At 42.4% G+C, this 21,936-nt stretch overlaps 1 protein-coding gene across 3 annotated transcripts in view; it reads right to left on the bottom strand.

The window, feature by feature from the left end:
* LOC110506316 (muscarinic acetylcholine receptor M4) overlaps nt 1–19,160 on the bottom strand; it is a 165,275-nt gene extending 146,115 nt beyond the window's left edge. The window contains exons 1-7 of one of the 3 annotated variants that reach the window (XM_036963976.1): nt 18,989–19,160; nt 17,560–18,079; nt 17,394–17,452; nt 17,112–17,295; nt 6,574–6,746; nt 6,335–6,401; nt 4,827–6,241 (exon numbers count right to left, since the gene is read on the bottom strand). In XM_036963976.1, the coding sequence (XP_036819871.1) occupies nt 4,827–6,241; nt 6,335–6,401; nt 6,574–6,746; nt 17,112–17,295; nt 17,394–17,452; nt 17,560–17,691 (2,030 nt within the window). In that variant the 5' untranslated portion in view covers nt 17,692–18,079; nt 18,989–19,160. The other 2 variants (XM_021585845.2, XM_021585846.2) reach the window with 2 other exon arrangements.
* Between the last annotated feature and the right edge of the window lie 2,776 nt (nt 19,161–21,936).

Below are 21,936 nucleotides of genomic sequence, written 5' to 3'. Positions count from 1 at the left end.
AAAAGGAGCCATTTCTGTGACTGATGCAACCAAACAATGTTTCTCTCCTATCTCGCTACTTTTCACAGGTATAATTAAAATGGATACCTCCACAATTAACACAAACACACCATAGAGACCCTACATATCAGGTGCTTCCTTTTGGGTGACGACCAATGGATACGAATGTCTCCTAGCTCTTTTTTAATTCTTGATAATAGTTAACCCACTGTTCCTAGGTCATCATTGTAAATAATAATTTGTTCTTAACTGACTTGCCTGGTTAAATAAACAAAAAAAAAATACTCAATTCAATTTAAAAAATAACCACCAGTGTCCAGGGACAGGTGATTTGGAGGTTAGATTTAGGATGCAGCCCAATCTATTATGCTTGATAATGCCAATAAAACATGTGACAACGCTCTGAATTAAAAGTATTGAAATATTCCCACACGAGGAATGTTGCCAGATGACGCAAAGACCATGAAAAATGGCTCCATTTCAATTCACGACTTGCATTCAGCGGTCTAGCTCTTATTTTTGGATGAAACTGGACGTTTCAGGGAAAGATTAGCTTTAGGTTATGTTATTCAGGCCATTCATCTGAAACGTTTGAAATAGAGTCAGGTTCCTGACAAAACTAACATTTTGAAGATAGCATGGTGTTAAAGGTGAATATAGAGAAGCTCAGGGACGTGTGGGTGGCAAAGGAGAGACACAACGTGACAATTTCAAATCTTGAATTTGACATTTTTGGGACCCATAAGACAAAGACAAAAAGCAACTCCAAAATAGACAGTCTATTAATCCAAATATGGAAGGGCGGCAAAAATGTATTCAGATTTAGAATAAAACAATAAAAAAATGTATTGTTGGATTCAAAACTTGTTTTAAAACAGCACATATGCAGTGCAGACTATTTCAAGTGATTGGCCAGCCTGCTAGCCCAACATAGTCAACATTGAAACCATTTAGAATAATTTACAGTGTGGCTGACATGTTAATGAGACTGAACATGCAGTTCCCATCCTCCTGCTTTAATCCTTACCCCAAAGTCACAAAAAAAACGTGCTCATTACTGTGAGGACTACAATGGCCAAATTACTGGAATAACTCAAAGCATTCCCTTCCTTGAGATTCACATTTATCTACATCTTCGCCAGCCTGCTCATTGGAGCAGTCTTTTAAACCATAATTTTGGTCAATTAAAAAGTATCATTAAAGTCCTAAGGGATATTCCTTTGCTCATTATCGACAGCACATCAAGTTAAAAAAATATGATAGTGATGTGAAATGTCACAGCCCTGTGTAACAGCCCATTAAACTGGTCCAGTCTTTTATTGATCCAGGACTTGAATGCAATTTCTATAGAGGATGGTGGCCTTCATACTTCAGAGGATTTAAGGTAAGCAACAAAAAAAATCCCTAAATATGTCATTGTTAGATTAGAACTTTAAAAACAAAATGTATACCTCAACTGCTCTAGTCATTTGGGCTCAAAACAAGTCAGAAAATGTCTTAGAATACAGTAGCCAACACCTCTCCTTGAAAAAGCAATTACTGCAATAAATAATACAATATAAGCCCAATATAAAAGTCTTGGTCTATTCATTTTGTTAAATCCCTTTTAAATATGCTATATCAATGCTTTTCCCAAATGAGGTGACTTCAGAATGTGGACACAAAAGAAAGAACCCATCGAACCCTTAGAGCAAGCCGTTGTGCCCAGCTTGGCTAGACAACACAAAGTAGCCTGAAGCTCTAATATCATTAGTATAGTCACATAAATAAATAAAAACTTGAACATATTAAATTTAGGGTGACCTACAGCTGTGAGTCTATGAAAAGAGACTGGAATCTAAAAGAGATGTGAACAAAACGGAGAACCAAACTTCAGTTTGGTCATTTGCTTTCCAGACACTTCTTGACAGCCTACTGATTAAACCCAATGCTTTGGCCTTGTGTCAGACAAAGTAGAGCAGCACCCTCGGGCTACTGGAGAGCTCTCCATGCAACAAGCCCCAGCATTAGGCTAGATAATGAGAGGTTGGGCAGGAAGGGTAACTTCACATTGTTAATGTTCACAACCCTGCCCTTGAAACAGAGGCTAATTGCAGCCTTCCAGGGCACAGGGGATGGATTGGGATTGATGCAAGACGGAAAATGAGAGTGGGAAAAAAACTATGACCGTGTGTGTTTTCAATGACTGTAGCAAAATGTTATGCAAATATTAGGTTATTTAACTTTTTCCATATCAGTTTTTATGAGAATAGGCATTACTTTCTTGCCTGGCTAAGCAAACTCTTTGCTCCAGCCAAATGCTATGCCTGGATCTGTCTGGATCCAAGTACCTTCCCGATGATTTGTAGAATGAAAATCCATTCTCGACCATCTGATTGGTCCCAGAAACTGATGGGTTGGGCCAGAGCCAGAACACATGTGGGTAAAGTGGCATTTTGAAAATGTGTCATTGTCTTTGATACACGGATTGGTTTTAGATTATCCAATCGCTGATGACTTTGTTTTGTACAGCACCACTCATCAGCACAAACAACTTCATTGATGGCAGTCTCAGACTGAACTATGTAGCGAACAATAGGGCAGCGGAAGAATTCAGTTTGAGTCGTCAGGCAAATTACCTTCTAAGCCTATGTAAAATAGATGTCAAACCTTTGTACTGAGCTGCCACTGCTCAATCAGACATGTTGTGCAGAGCACATCATATCCTCCTACTTTGTGGGAATAAAATTCACAGAAAATACCTATGCTAATTCCCTAACTAATCCTAATAGGCTAGCCTATGTCTAAGTATGCCTATTCTAGAAACTAGTAAGTTGTCAATGGTAGTTGCCACAGGAGAGGCAGAGCTGTCATGGCAATCATCTCTAAATATCTAGTCAGTACCATACTGCCACCAAGTGGAACACTGAGGAGTAACATGGAGACAGCCCATCTTCCACAGGTCCATCACAAATGAGCTCGTCTCTGCCCTTTGATTGGAAGGTTGGGAATTCGATCCCTGGCCGAGTCATACCAAAGACTGGGACCCGATGCGTCTCTGCTTGGAACTCCGCATTAATGAGATTGGGGGTAATTCTGCGTTCAATACAACTCTGAAATTTCTGACTTGGAAACATGTAGAAAGATGAGGTCTGAATTCCCCACTTGGAAAGTATTAGAATCAGCCAATAGAAAGCTATTTTGTAGGCTTTTTGAATGCTATTCATAAAAGCCATCCAACAGAAGTAAATTCATGGAAAATCTACACAGGCGTACAAAGGCACATTATCAGCAACCATAATTTTAAAAGGCTAATTGATCATTAGAAAACCCTTTTGCAATTATGTTAGCACAGCTGAAAACTGTTGTTCTGATTAAAGAAGCAATAAAACTGGCCTTCTTTAGACTAGTTGAGTATCAGGAGCATCAGCATTTGTGGGTTTAATTACAGGCTCAAAATGGCCAGAAACAAAGAACTTTCATCTGAAACTCGTCAGTCTATTCTTGTTCTGAGAAATGTTCTTGTTCTGAGAAGTGAAGGCTATTCCATGCGAGAAATTGCCAAGAAATTGAAGATCTCGTACAACGCTGTGTACTACTCCCTTCACAGAACAGCGCAAACTTGCTCTAACCAGAATAGAAAGAGGAGTGAGAGGCCCCGGTGCACAACTGAGCAAGAGGACAAGTACATTAGAGTGTCTAGTTTGAGAAACAGACGCCTCACAAGTCCTCAACTGGCATCTTCATTGAAGAGTACCCGCAAGACACCAGTCCCAAGGTCAACAGTGAAGAGGTGACTTCCGGGATGCTGGCCTTCTAGGCAGAGTTGCAAAGAAAAAGCCATATCTCAAACTGACCAATAAAAATAAAAGATTACGACGGGCAAAAGAACACAGACACTGGACAGAAAGATGGCTTTTTTTCTTTGAAACACCATACATCAATACCTGCATGTTTTTCCTTTCGACTGGATTGGTCGTGAAGACAAGGTCAGGAAGGTTGAAGCCTAATCATTCCACTGACTGTAGCCAGTGGGGCAGTTGACAGACAGTCAGGCCAAGTAAGGCCCACTACAGTCGAGGCAAAGCAAACTGCCAAGGAAGGCATTACAAAACCCTCCCAGAAGACACATCTGCCAAGCAGTTAATGAGCAAGAAGGGGAAGCCATGGAGGCAGAGCATCGCCTCAAAACTGAATGAAATGTATACTTTAATTGGGATAGGAAAGGGGGGATACTTAGTCAGTTGTCCAACTGAATGTATTCAACTGAAATGTGTCTTCCGCATTTAACCCAACCCCTTGGAATCAGAGAGGTGCAGCTGCCTTAATCGACATCCACGTCTTCTGCACCCGGGGAACAGTGGGTTAACTGCCTTACTCAGGGGCAGAACAACAGATTTTTACCTTGTCAGCTCGGGGATTTGATCCAGAAACCTTCCAGTTACTGGCCCAACGCTCTAACCACTAGGCAACCTGCCGCCCCTTTTGTCAGAGATCCTTACCAAAAAATAGCCCTAATGACTGCACAAGTTTGGAAAAGGCCTTTTATCAACTTCGAATGAAGCACAAAAAGCAAGATATGCAAAGTTTGCCTGTGTGATTACACTAATGTCACAAGCATGGGGTGACTTGGGGTTATGTGTAGGTGTTGTGGTAGGGCAGACTTGGCAGCTTATAAGAGGGGTCGAATGTTGCATCTCACCTCCATCTATAACTGCCTCAAAGTCAGAGTTCAGCCATCATGCTACTTCCAGTATATTGGAAAAGGCTATGCATCGATTATGTTTTTCATTTAACAAATTGCACAAAATATAGATAAACAAGACCTTAACACCTGATTCTCTCACCTTCTCAGGTAATCATCATCAGGGTTTTCGTCAGGCATTTCTTGGTTTAAGGCCTCTTGTCTTGTCTCCTGATTATACACCAACCCCACTGCCCGTTCTCTCTGCGGGCTAGGGGTTCCCCGGTGAGGGAAGGCTGTGTCCCCTCCAGGTTCATCAGCACTGGGCTGTGGCTGTGCTAACTGTCTCCTGTCAGAGGACTGGGGATCCTGTATCACAGTCTGCCTCATATTGTGAAAGGCAGGGTTGGGGCTTGGGGGCTGCCATGAGGTGCTCCCCTCTTGTGATGGGGTCTGGCCAGTGCGCTCCCAGCGCTGTGTACCACGGTTAAACATGAACAGGTTGTTGCAGACCCTGCAGCGGTTCATATGGCCGCGGGAGGGACCAGAACCATCATCACTGCTGTGGGGGGGCTGATAATGAGGGGTGACAGGCCGCTCAGAGTCTATGTTATTATTGAGCATCTCCCATGTCTGTTGCTCTTGGCTGCTCTCTCCACCAGCGCCACCTGACTGCTCCATTTCCTGCATGCGATCATACTCCATGAAGTAGCGATTCAAGTTGCACTGCAGCACGTTACGGATAGAGGTGGGGCTGTTGCTCCCTCCCTCCCCAAGAGTGTGGTGTCCACTACTAGTGCTGGGTCCATCTACAGAGCTGTTTCCACTGGTGTGGGGGCTCATAACTGCTGGGGGAAAGCTTCCTCCCTCTGTGGCAGAGGTGTAGACAGGCGACTGATAGGAGCACTCCTGCTGTCTCAGCACAGACAGCAGGCTGACAGATGATGCACTAGTCCTGGGTGGAGATACCCCAACACCCCCACTATGCTCAGGCCGCATGTTGAGCATGCTACCCATCCAGTCTGCCCCCGCCAGTCGCCCAGAACACTCCCGGCCTGGCTGCTGGTGGCCTGAAGATGGAGTGCGTAAAGAGTGTCCTCTAGCACCGCTGTACACACTGCTGAAGGCAGAGGGACGGTGTGAGGAGCGAGGCTCAGAGGGCTGCCGGGGCTCAGTGCGAGCAGAAGAGAAGGTGGAGGCATAGGACTGGGTCTCCAGGCTCTCAGGGTCAGAGGGGTCCTCTCCAGATCGTGAAGGGGCTTGGGTGGGAGAGCACCGACTGCAGAAGCAAACCATACCAAGGTGTTGCACACAACCCTGGTAGGGGGGTCGGAAGCGATTCCGTAGGGCGGAATAACGTCCAGAGGGAAGACTAGGAGAGTCAGCAGCACTATTGACAGCGGGTTCAGGAGGATGCTGCTCCTCAGACTGTGAGCCTGAGTTCCTCAATGACAGGATGTGCAGGAAGTTGTGGAGAATGGGGGTACGGCGGACCGGTTGGGACTGTAGGAAGGATCGATGGCGAAAGTGGGGCATCTCCATGCTATCCATGGGGACCTCAGAGTCATCATCACTCTGCTGAAAAGCACACAACGGGAACAAAATGTTCTTGATATGACGTAACTGACCTAATGTAAAGTATATAACGTAAAGTATTAGACAGAGTCTCACCTGTTGGTTAGAGGGATTCACTATAGCGGTCAACAGGTAATGACCCAGTGGGTCAAACCTCACCAGTCTGCAACAGAGCATTCACATGTGTCATTATCTCCATTTTGCTTTAAATACGGTTTGAGAATATCTGACTCGGTTTTCAAATTCTGAAATTTCAGCAAAAGTTTCAACATGTCAACTAATCGAACACTGTGGAAATGACAGGGAGATGGAGAAGGTGGAGCTTTTCGTCAGACCTGACTCTCTCTGTCTCGCTGGCAGTCTTGACCAGGGCAAATGGCTCCCTCCTACTCCAGTCCCAGAAGTGAACCTCATTGTTTGTTGCTATGAGAAGGAGCTGGGCGGTAGGGTGAAAGGCCAGGGAGGCAATGGCCACATTGCTCTCAGTGAACCAGCTCTCACTGCCACCCTGGGCATTAGATGGGCCACACAATGTTCAAAAGAAGAAGATTAGTGTCAATATTACGCACAAAACCCCAGAATGTCATATCATCCAACTACTTTTAAGAGAGTTCAAAGGAAATTGATTGGTAAAAAGTCAAACTTGTGATGATGCAATAGAGGACATGGTTAGAGATCTCTAGTTGGATATGTTGGATTCGGGGTAAACTTTGAACATTGTTATACTCAAAAGCATAGTAAATTAAGGAGTGGAAGAGACTGGTTTTTATGTCAGAGGTTAACGGTTCTCTGTAGAAAAACAGATGGCTTTGGAATGTGTTGGGTGGACGGGAGGTGGTCACAGGATTTCTATAGGGGAAGAGGATGGACATCTGTGGATTAGTCGAAGGAGGGGTTGAGGTCAGGTCAGATCCCCTGAAGGGAGAAATTATGGTTAATTATCCTATTATCCTTCTAAAACGGTTTGAATGATGTCTGTGACTATAACAGAACTCATATGGCAGGCAAAAACCTGAGAAAAAAATCCAACCAGGAAGTGGGAAATCTGAGGTTTGTAGTTTTTCAAAGCTTGGCCTACCGAATACACAGTGTCTATGGGGTCAAGTTGCACTTCCTAAGGCTTCCACTAGATGTCAACAGTCTTTAGAAACTTGTTTCAGGCTTCTGCTATAAAGGAGGGGGGAATGGGTGCTGAATGAGTCATGGGTCTGGCAGAGTGTCTCAGGCTTGTGACGCGCGGTCCCGACAGAGTTAGCTCTCGTTCCAGTGCTTTCTACAGACAATGGAATTCTCCAGTTGGAACATTATCGAAGTGTTATGTTAATGTGTGAAAGTTACATATTTCTAAAAAATATTTTTGAATTTCGTGCGCTGCCTTTTCAGCGGAATGTTGTCGAGGGGTTCCGCTAGCGGAACGCCTGCCCTAGAAAGGATAAGCTTCTCTAGTGTCCGTGAGTTATTTACTCTGAAAAATTAGAACCTAACAGATGGCGCTGCAAGCAGAGTTCACCACGATTTGTAGTCAAACCAAAGAGTCCAGATCAATGGAGCAGATTTGTCAACAAACAAGGTAGGCAAGTTCCTATTCCTGTTTCCACTCATTTTGACATCTTGGGGAGATGAAAATTGTAGGCTGAACATTATAGGATATGGACCTGATATGGACCTGAGTTTAATTCGGTAGGCCCATTGTGTAACGACTGGTCGTAGCTTTATGGTAGATGGTAAGTCCCGGAAGGTCAACTCGTACAGGCTCGTACCTGTAGGGTAAATCCTAGGGGGTAAATCCCTAGTAGGCTGGTTCCTGCTAGTACTATAAAGTAAATGGTAAAGTCCTAGTAGGTTGGTTCCTGCTAGTACTATAAAGTAAATGGTAAACTCCTAGTAGGTTGGTTCCTGCTAGTACTATAAAGTAAATGTAAATTCCTAGTAGGTTAATTTCCAGCAGGCTAGTACCTGTAGGGTAAGTCCTAGGGGGTAAATTCTGGTTGGGATAGTTAATGTGACTACTATAAGAATAGGGTGAGTCCAGGAAGGTAAGCCCGCACAGGCTGGAACCTGCAAATGGTAAGTCCTAGGGGGTAAATTCTTGGTGGGGTTGGATCCCTGCTAAACCTGTAATGAGAGGGTGGAAGCCCTGTGTGTGAAAAATAGTTTAGTTTTATGCCCTGTTGGGGTGGTGAACCATAGGCAGATTATGTGGAAATAGCAAGACAAGTGTGAATAATTTTGGTGATGTCTGTTATCAATAATAGGGATATTGGAGGCAATACGGGAAAAAGCCATTAAGTCATCCGTATTCCCCAGTAATACATTCGCAGACGCTATAGTATCATTCTAATACAAGGTATTAAGTGTCGTGACCAATGAACTATTATCCGGGGAAGTGTGTAGCGCTACCTTGGAAAATAGTTAATAGAAGGTGTGTATTATAGACTGGAGTGAAAAAACTTCAGAACACACTGAACACCGTCAGGAGATGTTAGGGAATAATAACTATTGAATAACAGATCGGATTCTCCCTGTAATGTGGAGCCAGAGGATTTTAATAAAGCCATGGAGGCGCTGAAAGAAGAGCACTAGCATTCTACCAATTCGGCTCGAATATGGGAAGAATTTGGGCAATATTTCCCTGCTAACAGAGAATTCAAATCAAATAAAGAATTCAGGGAGGCAATTATGACTTGGCATAATGACATAAAACCAGAATCAAAAGCTCAATATATCAGCGTGTTGATGTCAGCATTCTATCAACAAAAGATGCACCACGATAAACCCGGAATGAGTACAAGTACGCTGCCACAGAAAGACTGGGAACGGGAGTGTATTGACAAAATTTGCACTTCTGTGGTCAAAACGATAATTGCGGGGGCAGTGGATATAATTCAAGAGGATGTTTTGAGAGTGGAATGTGACTCGACTCACGTCGTGGATATGCGAGGGGTTAATAGGGCCATAGGGCAAATCACTAACTATAGTTTCAGTGGCCAAGGTAAGGCAAAGAAATGTCGCAAAAAAACTAAGCGTACAGAGAAAGCACCCTGTTTTAGACGTGGGACTATCGGACATTGGGAAGAATGAGTGTAATGTGATACTGGAACATGCTGCATTCGAAGGAAATGCCATTATACAAGCGTTTGCATCTTTTTCAAAAGAGCAACAATAAATTGTCTTGAGATTAGCAGGAGAGGAAATGTCCCATATCGGTGAATAGCCTCAGTTCAATTGATAAGTGGTTCATAGAGATTACAGTTTCTTAGTGAAGGAAGAGATCACGTCTGACCTAACTATTTAGTAAAGGCTAGGGATGAAATAACACGGAGTCCTTACGATGAGAAATTGGCTAAATTTGCCACAGGAAAATGTATTTTGGGTTGAAGAATCTAGGCAAAATGCCAAGGGAATGGATTCTAAAGGTAACACATTTAAATGATATGGCCAAACACTCCTTGCAAACTCAGAAAGCCTTGGGGGGGGGGGGGGGGGGGTGTTGTTATCTCATGAGACATTTTATGTGGTTTTAGTTTGAAATAGATGTACGTCTTATGTTGTCTTATTCTGAAATAGGTTTCTAGAATATACAAAAGGGTGGAGGGGTGACAAGGAATTAGCAAAATAGTTATTAAACCTAAAACTAACCTTAATTTTATTTAGGTATTTCATGAACATTGTCGTGGATTGAAACAAACATTTAATGGGTTCTGAAGGACAGGGAATGTAAAGGGAGAGGAAATATGTGAATGGTGTCGAATGCTCTGTATCCTGACTTTCTGGTGAGGCCTGATCAATCTCACTAGAAATGATCGGAACATGATTTAATTATAAAATGAATGACAAACACCAGTCTATTCAAATTGTACCATTACTTCATTAGATTATTATTATTTCCGTAGGGAGTTATAAAGAGTTGTTTTAGAATCATGTGTTCGACGGGGAAAATTAACAGTTCCCTGGGGTCCTGGTTTTTGGGTATATATACAGAGGTATTGTGTTCAGTCTGCATATAGAAGGGGAAATATATGTTAATAAGGGATGACAGTTACTTCAAATGCATTGTGATATGTGTATTGCTGATTTAATTTAGTGTTTTTGTTTTCAATACAAATTTCATCAGATTGGGATACTGGAGTGTGGGATTCTGCGAGGGGTTAGGGTGCTAACTTCATGATCTGGAAACTCTTTCGAGAGGTCGCCAGTAGAATAAGGGATTATGGACTAACTTTGAAAATGGTTTTAGCAGTAACAGGATGTTGGTATGCTCTTTGACATTTGTCGTAGATATAATGTTATTAAGAAAAGGTTAATGTAAGAAGTTGTCATATAGTCAATGCTTGTCTGGATTTCCTGAAACAGAAATGAATTGAGCTAAACTGTTGTTGTCATCTTTGCTTTTTATGACGTTATCATGGAAGCTGACGTCCGATAATGTCTTAATGCATGGTAGGAATAATTTGACCACAAACAGTGTGTGTGAACCTCAAAACCCTCCCTAACCGGCTGAAGAAAGAGCGACGAAGGCGTGCAATTCGACAGTGGCTTTTTAACACTTCTGAGTCCGAGCCATAAACCGAAGTGCTGAGAACGGCAGGTGAGAGATTTGTGTACGTGGAAGAAACGGACGTATCCATTTGGATATTGAAATCAGGACATTATCAAGGGCCATCAAATGGGACAGGCAAGAGTTACATGTGCCGTTGGGAAGATGAACTGTAAACACTATCTGAAAAGGACACGCTAGAATGAAAAGTGCCGGGAAAAGGACAGGAAGAGGAGGGGGTCTACACACTGCAAACAATTTTGACAAAGGATGCATTGAGATACTGATCTTTCATTACCAGGCCACTCGTGACAGGAAAACAGGGACAAGGGGGGGCTGTGAGGAGGAGTTATTACCGGCAATAAAAAGGTTTAGTTTATAAATGTACATTCTAACAGGGATGATGTGTGCTAAATTGAGAAGCTGGGATTCGAGTCCTATTCTCAAAGTAAGTACTAAGGACTCTCATTCTGAATTTGGTTTGGATAATTTATAAAATGTTTTAGTTATGATTTGGGCACAGCGAGAGAGAGTTGCTACAGAATGGTGAGGGGTGGGGGCGCTGATAAAATGTATTTTGCCGAGGGAGTCTCCAGAAACCTTACCTCTAAGTGTCCTCCTACAGGGAGGTTGTTTGTTAGTTAAATCACTGGATGATAGGTTTGGGACAACCATGAAAGTTTTTTTGTTCTCTTTTGTTTTACCATGTTAAATCGCATCAATGAGTGCTGCAAAGTTATTAAACATGTACTTCTTTTTCTCTTTCAAGTCAATATGTTTTTAGGTTTCGTGGAACATAAGAGTGATCATTGTTCCAGAGGAGAGACTGATGTACATTGACTAATTGATTTGAGAATGTTTTAGTATGTTTATAACTTTAGAAATGCATTAGGAGTAGTGACTAGTGTGTTATGGGTTAGATGTAATGATAGTGTATCATTCCCAGAGACGGTATATTGTTACAGGAGATAGCTCATAGGAGAGGGAGGACAGCTAACTGTACACAATATGGGGATTTAATTGTACAATACACATACCCAGATCATGGTGAGAGGAGAAGAGATAGTGGTGGCATTTCAGACACTATGGTAAACATTCAAGAAACCTGTGACTCAGAGTTTTGTTAGGTTGGATATTCTGCCCAACTCATTAATCTTTTTCCCAATTTCTAACATCCGGCGAACACTTGACAGATTAATTGAAGGTTATAGGCATGGGCCATGTTAGTAGAAGCACGGGTTAGCATTGTTGGGATATCAATTAAAGAGGACTCGTGCCACATGGATTGGTAACTGGGAGACCGATGGGAGTACAGGGGAGGCTGTTATTCAAATGTCAGAAATTAGTGCTCTTGAAATAAGACGAGAGTTCATGTTGTCAAGAAATGTGTTGCATTATGTATATCCTCAGGTGAAAGCAGAGATAAACAAGGACACGGGCTCAATTCTGGAGATTGAGTGTACATCAAGATGCACCAGGCGGGGGTTTTGGGACAGTGTTGGTCTGGTCCACTCACACACTACTCCTTACAGCAGTGGTAAAGATCGTCATGTCTCTCCGTGGTGGGTGCATTGTTCTCAATGTGAGGTCAAACTGCATAACGGGTGAGCTTGAAGACTGTAGACTGTTGGGGGGGGGGGGGGGGGGGGTGTTGTATAATTTGATTTACACAACATGCCTACCACTTTGAAGACAACATATTTTTTCTTGTGAAACAAACAAGAAATAACACAAAAAAAACTGTAAACTTGAGCGTGCATAACTATTCACCCCCCCCCCCCCCCCCCCCAAAGTCAATACTTTGTAGAGACACCTTTTGCAGCAATTACAGCTGCAAGTCTCTTGGGGTATGTCTCTATAAGCTTGGCACATCTAGCCACTGGGATTTTTGCCCATTCTTCAAGGAAAAACTGCTCCAGCTCCTTCAAGTTGGATGGGTTCCGCTGGTGTACAGCAATCTTAAGTCACACCACAGATTCTCAATTGGATTGAGGTCTGGGCCATTCCAAGACATTTAAATGTTTCCCCTTAAACCACTCGAGTGATGCTTTAGCAGTATGCTTAGGGTCATTGTCCTGCTGGAAGGTGAACCTCCATCCCAGGCTCATATCTGTGGAAGACTGAAGCAGGTTTCTCTCAAGAATTTCCCTGTATTTAGCGCAAACCATCATTCTTTCAATTCTGGCTAGTTTCCCAGTCCCTGCCGATGGAAAAACATCCCCACAGCAGGGATGGTGTTCTCGGGGTGATGGGTTTCCACCAGACATAGCGTTTTCCTTGATGGACAAAAAGCTACATTTTAGTCTCATCTAACCAAAGTACCTTCTATTTATTTGTGGAGTCTCCCACATGCCTTTTGGCGAACACCAAACGTGTTTGCTTATTTTTTTCTTTAAGAAATGGCTTTTTTTCTGGCCACTCTTCCGTAAAGCCCAGCTCTGTGGAGTGTACGACTTAAAGTGGTCCTATGGACAGATACAGCTCCTTCAGGGTTATCTTTGATTTCTTTGTTGCCCCTCTGATTAATGCCCTCCTTGCCTGGTCCGTGAGTTTTGGTGGGCGGCCCTCTCTTGGCAGGTTTGTTGTGGTGCCATATTCTTTCAATTTTTTAATAAAGGATTTAATGGTGCTCCGTGGGATGTTCAAAGTTTCTGATATTTTTTTATAACCCAACCCTTATCTGTATTTCTCCACAACTTTGTCCCTGACCTGTTTGGAGATTTCCTTGGTCTTCATGGTGCCGATTGCTTGGTGGTGCCCCTTGCTTAGTGGTGTTGCAGACTCTGAGGCCTTTCAGAACAGGTGTCTATATACTGAGATCATGCAACACTTAAATAAATCCACCTGTGCAATCTAACTAATTATATGACTTCTGAAGGTAATTTTGTCGCACCACCTATTTAGGGGCTTCATAGCAAAGGGGGTGAATATATATGCACGCACCACTTTTCCGTTTTATATTTTTTAGAATTTTTTGGGGGGCTTCACCAATTTTGACTATTTTGTGTATGTCCATTACATGAAATCCAAATAAAAATCCATTTAAATTACAGGTTGTAATGTAACAAAATAGGAAAAACGCCAAGGGGGGTGAATACTTTTGCAAGGCACTGTAGACATCGTGCAAAACAACAAATCCCTGCAAGCTCCTGCACATTATCTCTAGATGAAACCTTTGCTAACAGGTATTATGACAACTTAAAACTTGCACAAGACAGTTCTCAGAATTGTCAATTTAAAGAAATGTTGCCAATTTATTCATTACAAGTTTTATTTAACCTGGTAGGCAAGTCAGTTAAGAACAAATTCTTATTTACAATGACGGCCTACCAAAAGGTCTCCTGCGGGGACAGGGGCTGGGATTACATTTTTTTTTTAAACATAGGCTAAAACACACATCACGACAAGAGAACACTACATAAAAAGAGACCTAAGACAACAACATAGCAAGGCAGCAAAACATGACACACAGCATGGTAGCAACACAACATGACAACATGGTAGCAGCACAAACATGGTACAAACATTATTGGGCACAGACAACAGCACAAAGGGCAAGAAGGTAGAGACAATACATCACGCAAAGCAGCCACAACTGTCAGTAAGAGTGTACATGATTCTTTGAGTGTACATTTTGAATGTTTGTTGCAGCTCGTTCCAGTCGCTAGCTGCAGCGAACTGAAAAGAGGAGTGACCCATGGATGTGTGTGCTTTGGGGACCTTTAACAGAATGTGACTGGCAGAACAGATGCTGTATGTTGAGGATGAGGGCTGCAGTAGATATCTCAGGGGGGAGTGAGGTCTAAGAGGGTTTTATAAATAAGCATCAACTAGAGAGAGAACTCAAAGGCGAAATCCATTAATGCCAAGATAATGGAATTCATTGTGCTACTTGCTATAGGCGTCAAGACTGACATTTGGACCAGCGGTGTCAGCCCCATTAGCACAGTAGGTCAATGAGGATTTCGTACTGAGGAAAGCCATATTGGATGCTCAAGAATGTGCTGGTACTCATATCGCTGTTGCCATTTCAATGGCATTTGAGAACATGTTTGAAACATGAACACACTCCTAGTGCAATTCGAATAACTGACTGGATAAATAAGCTAATCAACTGCGTCTGCAGCTGACGTTATATCCTTTGTCATGGCATTGAAACGCCTGCTCAACAAAACTGCCGATTAGAGCGTGAGGTTAAAACTTGCAAAAATACTCGAGACTGTGAACAAGCGATTCTGTGGCATTCTCTCTGAGCCTCTTTACTGTGTCGCCACCATGCCCGATGCTAGGTACAAGGACCACTACTTCCATGCAGACAAGAAACAGGGTTTACGTGAAATTTTACATACACAGCATGGAAACGGACACAGTGACAGTGCTCACAGATTAAAAGAGGCCATGGACAGACAGGGCTGAAACTTCACTGCTTGACATGCATGATGAAATCCTTGTTGAGAATGAAACGACTGAACAAATGAACAACGAAACTGCACAGCAAGTAAGTGATAGAAATAGGTTTTGATTATGCTTTGCTGGTAACGGGGACATAAGTAAATGACGACAAAATAACTTTTTGGTTGGTGTGGTGTGTGTGTGTGTATGTAACCTTTATAACAATGCAAGTAAGTTAAGAACAAATTCTTATTTACAATGACAGCCTACACTGTCCAAACCTGGACGACGCTGGGCCAATTGTGCGCTGCCATATGGGACTTCCAATCACGGCCAGATGTGATAGACTGGATTCGAACCAGGGACTGTAGTGAGGCCTCTTGCACTGAGATGTAGTGCCTTAGACCACTGTGTCCATATGTGTGTGTGTGTGTGTAACTATTTAACTGTACTAGAATGTTTAAAAGGCAGCTAGGAAAATTTGGATATCGGTATGGCCAAAAATGTCATATCGGTGCATCAATCAGTGGGTCTTGTGACGGGTATACAGAGATGACCAGTTTACAAATGAGTATAGAGTGCAGTGATGTGTCCTATAAGGAACATTGGTGGCAAATCTGATGGCCGAATGGTAAAGAACATCAGCCGCTCGAGAGCACCCTTACCTGCCAATCTATAAATTTGATCTCCGTAATCTAGCATGGGTAGGATGGTCATCTGAATCAGGGTTGGTTTGGAAGCAGGAGTGAACAAGGAGCGATTACAATAGAGGAAACCACGTCTAGATTTAACATTTAACTAACATTAGATAGCTAATCCAGAGATTCTTACCTTTGCCTCGATTCGGCAGTCTAGACCAGATCATCATGGCATTTGTGGTTCTGTATAATAGCCACATTAGCAGCTAATAGCATTACATTTTGGGGGATAAATACAGGCGAAGTCACTTTGCCCTAGAGAGATTTACACGGTTATCAAAACATCACGCCAGCGTACGCCTACACGAAACACATCCCTTAGTTTAAGTGTTTCTAAAATCTCCTATAGGAAAAATGAAATGGTGAAAAAACTATTGGAACCATTTCCCTGTTTGACCTCTAGGTTTTATGGGTATTATGACTCATACTGTGGTACGCTACAAAGGGCTTTCACCATTTAAAAGTAGTCAACCGGGTGGGGATTCATATGAGTTGAGAGGAATCAGCCAATGATCAGAGCATTGGCTTCTTCTTCAAATTGGGTTACTTGGTTTGTAAATGGCTTTAAGCTGTATCACTGCCATCTTGTGGCCACAATAAATTAATGACCAGATTTGGTTCAGGACTCCGGCACTGCAGGTGGCGGTAAAACACAGAAGAAAATTGACAACTTCAAAATGGAGATGGCCTCAGCGGCGCTGCCAGTGCTCTTACAGATGCCATAATGGGACAGATAAAAGGGGAGAATCTCAATTGGCTTTGCTCAACTCTCCTCTGTACTGCTTTTGAAAAAGTTCAAAGGTAATCGAGGAGCAGAGGCGAGGAAACAAATGAGCTTCTATGAAATGAGACTCCGCTCCATAAGGAAAATTACATTTACAGGGGTGGAATCCCAAAATAAATGTGTAAAGTGATTAAAAAAAAAACATATATAGCCAGTTGTGCAAGACATTTTATAGATGAAATAAGTGCTGTATTCTTATTAAATGTGTGTATGCTTTTCTCCTTCGGGAAAACAGCTGATTCAAAGGGGGTGTGGCGGATTTGAAAACACTTCAGTGCTAGCCACTGAATGGAATACTCTTGTGCATCAAGGAAGTGAGCATATGTCCTCCGTTCACCTACTAATTAACTGACACCGTCCTCAACCACTTCGGTTTCCAGGTCACGGAGGAGAGGACGGAGTCATCATCTAGCACATGTAGTCCCTGGGGTTCCTTTGCATGAGAAGATGACAGCCACTCACATGCAGGTCCCAGATGCGAACCTCTCCATCCAGACATCCCGAAGCCACCAAACCAGGGATGGTAGGGTGAAAGGTCAGACACCAAGGAGTGCGGCGATGGCCAACCAGAGAATGAGCACACTTCCCTGTCTTAACCACTGTGACATAAATGTTGTGGTTGACATGTGTGGAGGCCATTAAGGTCCTATATGAAAGGAAAACGTTAACAGTTACCATACAATCTTCCAGTCTTGGTGTCTTTCTACCTCCTCCAAACATTTTTTTATAGGATGTCATTCTGACCTGTCCGGGCTAAAAGCCAACAGGAAGGTAGAACGAGGGCTGTCCGGCAACTCCACCTTCTGTGGAAAATAAAATAAAAAGAGCACATAAAAAGTCACCACTCATCTCAGTTAAACTTGATACATTGCACGATTTCCATCCATTCCTCAGGAAGGATGCTCCTTACCTGACTCTGCCATTTCATCCTCCGGGTCTTCTCCTCAACAAGCTGCTGCAGGAGGCGCTGGGAGCCAAGGCCGCGGGCACCACACTCCCGGGCAGATAAGATCCGCACTGAATTCTTTGGGTAGACAGTCATCTCAAAGATCAGGCCTTCCTTCCTCTCCTTCACACTGGTGTTTGTTGGTCTCAGTCACCAAAGGGTCTTCGCAAAGGCCATATGAAAGTGTGTGTGGCCAGCTTGTAGTCTAAAGGGGCATCTAGCTTGTAGTCTACACCTTTACCTTACCATAGCATGATGAAATCCAACTATTGATGACAGAACCATGTTTGTAGCTAACTAGCTAAAAATGGGTTTTTAATTATTAGTTACCTAATCACTGCAGTTTGTCATTTGTTAACAGCCATGAGGAGCTGATGACAATGTTGCCATTGGTGACATGAATAATTTAAATCTGTTCGTTTTACAGAATTACAACATAACGTTAATGACCAAACAACTGGTGGTGTGGGTTCTGGCAGTTAAACTGAAACACAGAGAAACAACGAAAACAGGCTGTCATGAAACTTAAAAATCGAGTTAAACTACCCGTCTCCTAGCTCCAGATTGTAAAACCATTCATTATACTGGTGGAGGACAAAGATAGTATCGCCAATAGCAGGTTAAAGTTGTCAGTTGAAAACTCTCTGACGACGGACAGCCAGGCCTGTAACTACCAGTAATATTTGGTTAAATCACATTATATTGTGTTACAATCTGTAGTTATCCATCTCCCAAATAACTAACAAGCCAGCGTTTGTCCAACTCAAGCGTTGATAACCAACCCAAACAAGGCATTTGGCCAAACTAGCTAACGTTAGCGATATACTCGACCACGTCCCTACCTTTTCTCCACTGCTACGGTTGGATGTTCTTGACGACTTGACTCCAGCGTCTGAAACAGTCTCGTATATTTATGTTTCATTTTCTCCGATGTTTTCATATTGTGTTGACCGAATGTGGTTGGCAAACTAGCAGTGTAGCTAGGCTAGCTATTGGTCTATGTTCTCCAAAACATTAGCCAGCTGGCCAGATCAGACCTGGCTCCAGCACATCAGGCATTACTAGCTGAACACAGGGACCGAGGTGGGCGTCAAACAGGGGGCTTTTTTGTTTTCAGTGCAATAAATAGCTAGCTTACAAAAGGGTTCATTTTGCTTTAAAGTAAGCAATGTATTGTTCATCTACATTTATCGCTATTTCTAAATGTTTTACAGAAAACATAGAAGTTCATGAGCCATAGGATCCTGGTCCTCAAACCAAACAGTACACACAGATTTGTAAAAAGGGACCTGGATGGCACAATAAAGTCGGACTTATTTCCATTCTGGTTCCTATTTTTTTTTAACATAAATACATATACAATTATATAGATAGAGACGAAAAAATGCTCTACCTCCAGGAGTTTACGTACAATTCTTCCAAGCTTGTTTGGCTGGTAGCTTATTCTCTAGATGTTCGAGTCTGCTGGTGAACCAGGCATGATCAAAGTGACACTGGACTGGCGCACTAGCTAGATTTCCATCCAATTGGCGACAGATATTATTCGAATATTGTAAAATCTTCATAAAACAATATGCCATTTCAGAGTTCTCTTTAGAAAATTTAAGCACCTGACAACATGAAAGGGAATATTTGAATAATGAGCCACAATTACGTCTCGTTAAAAACAGCCTATAACAAATGATAAAAACACTATTCCTTGTGTTTCGATGTGTAGCATATGCAAAACTTTATAGCCTATTTGTTCATGTGTTTAAGGCTACTTTCCTAAAACAATTATTGTCTGCCTCACCATTCAGCTGTCACGAGATTTTGAGATTTTTATAAAAATAAATATTGCCTATATAAAGGAAGAGAAGCTTAGGCCAAATAGAAATATGCGGGTGGCATCCTCCAACACTGACATGCATTTTTTAAATGTCAGATGGCTACTGTGTCTGCTATACAGGTGTATAGGAGGCTAATTAGTTCATTTTCGATCATAATATTTTGTATAAAGATAAGCAATGCATTGTAAGATTATAGGAGTAACTCTGGTAGGCCTGAAAGTCTTACTCATCTCAAATCAAACTTTATTTTGTCACATGCCCCCGAATACAACAAGTGTAGACCTTACTGTAAAATGCTTACTTACAAGCTCTTTACCAACAGTGCAGTTCAAGAAGAGTAAAGAAAATATTTACCAAATAAACTAAAGTAAAAAATAATAAAAAGTAACACAATAACATAACAATAATGAGGCTATATACAGGGGGTACCCGTATCGAGTCAGTGTGCTGGGGTACAGTTTAGAGGTCATTTGTATATGTAGGTAGGGGTGAAGTGACTATGCATAAAGCTTTACATAACTCTACCTTTGCAGGCTTGCAACTCTCTTGTAGTCCCATATTTACTGTACGATATTTACTGACAGTGAGCTGTGAAAATATAACACTGTGCAGACATGCATGCAACATTCTGCATACAGTGGAATTCACTATTTGATGCAAGACTGAAACCTTCTATAAGAAATGTGCTAAAGGCCATCTTTTACAGTCTAAATGTAATTTTAATGGTAAAATTCTTGAATGGAAAATTCTCTTAACATTAATGAATAACTTAAAATAAATATAACTTAAATATACATTAACCTCTTCAATTAAAATACATTAACAAGATGGCGTAGCAGTCGAACGTGTGTTTTGTCTTGTACGGGACAAGACAGTAAATATAGTTTTTCCTGCCTGAAGCCACTCACTGGACTCCTATGATCACTTGGCATACCTCTCCCTAACGTCAATATGCCTTGTCCATTACTGTTTTGGTTAGTAATTATTGAGTTATTTCACTGTAGAGCCTCTAGCCCTGCTCAATACGCCTTAGTTAACACTTTAGTTCCACGTCCCACACATGTGGTGACATCAACTTATTTAAATTATATTTCTAGAGACAATATCTATTTCATTGTCACTCTATGCACAGGTTTACCCCCACTGTATTCACATCCTACCATACCTTTGTCTGTACATTATGCCTTGAATCTATTCTACCGTGCCCAGAAATCTGCTCCTTTTACTCTCTGTTCTGAACGTACTAGACAGCCAGTTCTTTTAGCCTTTAGCCATACCCTTATCCTACTCCTCCTCTGTTCCTCTGGTGATATGGAGGTTAATCCAGGCCCTGCAGTGCCTAGCTCCACTCCCATTCCCCAGGCATTCTCATTTGCTGACTTCTGTAACAGTAAAAGCCTTGGTTTCATGCATGTTAACATTAGAAGCCTCCTCCCTAAGTTTGTTCTATTCACTGCCCTAGCACACTCTGCCAACTTGGATGTCCTAGCCGTGTCTGAATCCTGGCTTAGGAAGACCACCAAAAACCCTGAAATGTCCATCCCTAACTATAACATTTTCCGACAAGATAGAACTGCCAAAGGGGGCAGAGTTGCAATCTACTGTAGGGATAGCGTGCAGAGTTCTGTTCTTACTATCCAGGTCTGTGCCCAAACAATTCAAGCTTCCATTGATTGCCACCCCATCTATCTTCAAAGCTCGTGCTGTTAGGTGATCTAAATTGGGACATGCTTAACACCCCGGCCATCCTACAATCTAAGCTTGATGCTCTCAATCTCACACAAATTATCAATGAACCCACCAGGTACAACCCCAAATCCGATATCATCCTAACCAACCTGCCATCCAAATACACCTCTGCTGTCTTCAACCAGGATCTCAGCGATCACTGCCTCATTGCCTGCGTCCGTAATGGTTCTGCGGTCAAGCGACCACCCCTCATCACTGTCAAACGCTCCCTAAAACACAGCGAGTAAGCCTTTCTAATCGACCTGGCCCCGGTATCTCGGAATGATATTGACCTCATTCCGTCAGTAGAGGATGCCTGGTTCTTCTTTAAAAGTGCTTTCCTCCCCATCTTAAATAAGCATGCCCCATTCCATTTTTTTTTAACCAGGAACATTTAAAGCCGATGACTAAAGTGGTATACTCCTCAATGCCATTGTATGAATCCCGGAACATATTCCAGTCTGTGCTAGCAAAACAGTCCTGTAGCATAGCATCCACGTCATCTGACCACATCCGTATTGAGCGGGTCACTGGTACTTCCTGCTTTATTTTTTGCTTCTATCAGGAGGATAGAATTATGGTCAAATTTGACAAATGGAGGGCAGGGTAGAGCTTTTTATGCATCTCTGTGTGTGGAGTAAAGGTGGTCTAGATTTTTTCCCCCCCTCTGGTTGCACATGTGGCATGCTGGTAAAAATTTGGCAAAACTGATTTAAGTTTGCCCACAATAAAGTCCCTGGCCACTAGGAGCGCCGCTTCTGGGTGAACATTTTCTTGTTTGCTT

This window comes from Oncorhynchus mykiss, chromosome 26 (assembly GCF_013265735.2).
Source record: "Oncorhynchus mykiss isolate Arlee chromosome 26, USDA_OmykA_1.1, whole genome shotgun sequence".
NCBI classification, from domain to species: Eukaryota; Metazoa; Chordata; class Actinopteri; order Salmoniformes; family Salmonidae; genus Oncorhynchus; species Oncorhynchus mykiss.
The sequence above is the reverse complement of the archived record's forward strand: the minus strand, read 5'-3'. Positions and strand labels throughout refer to the sequence as shown.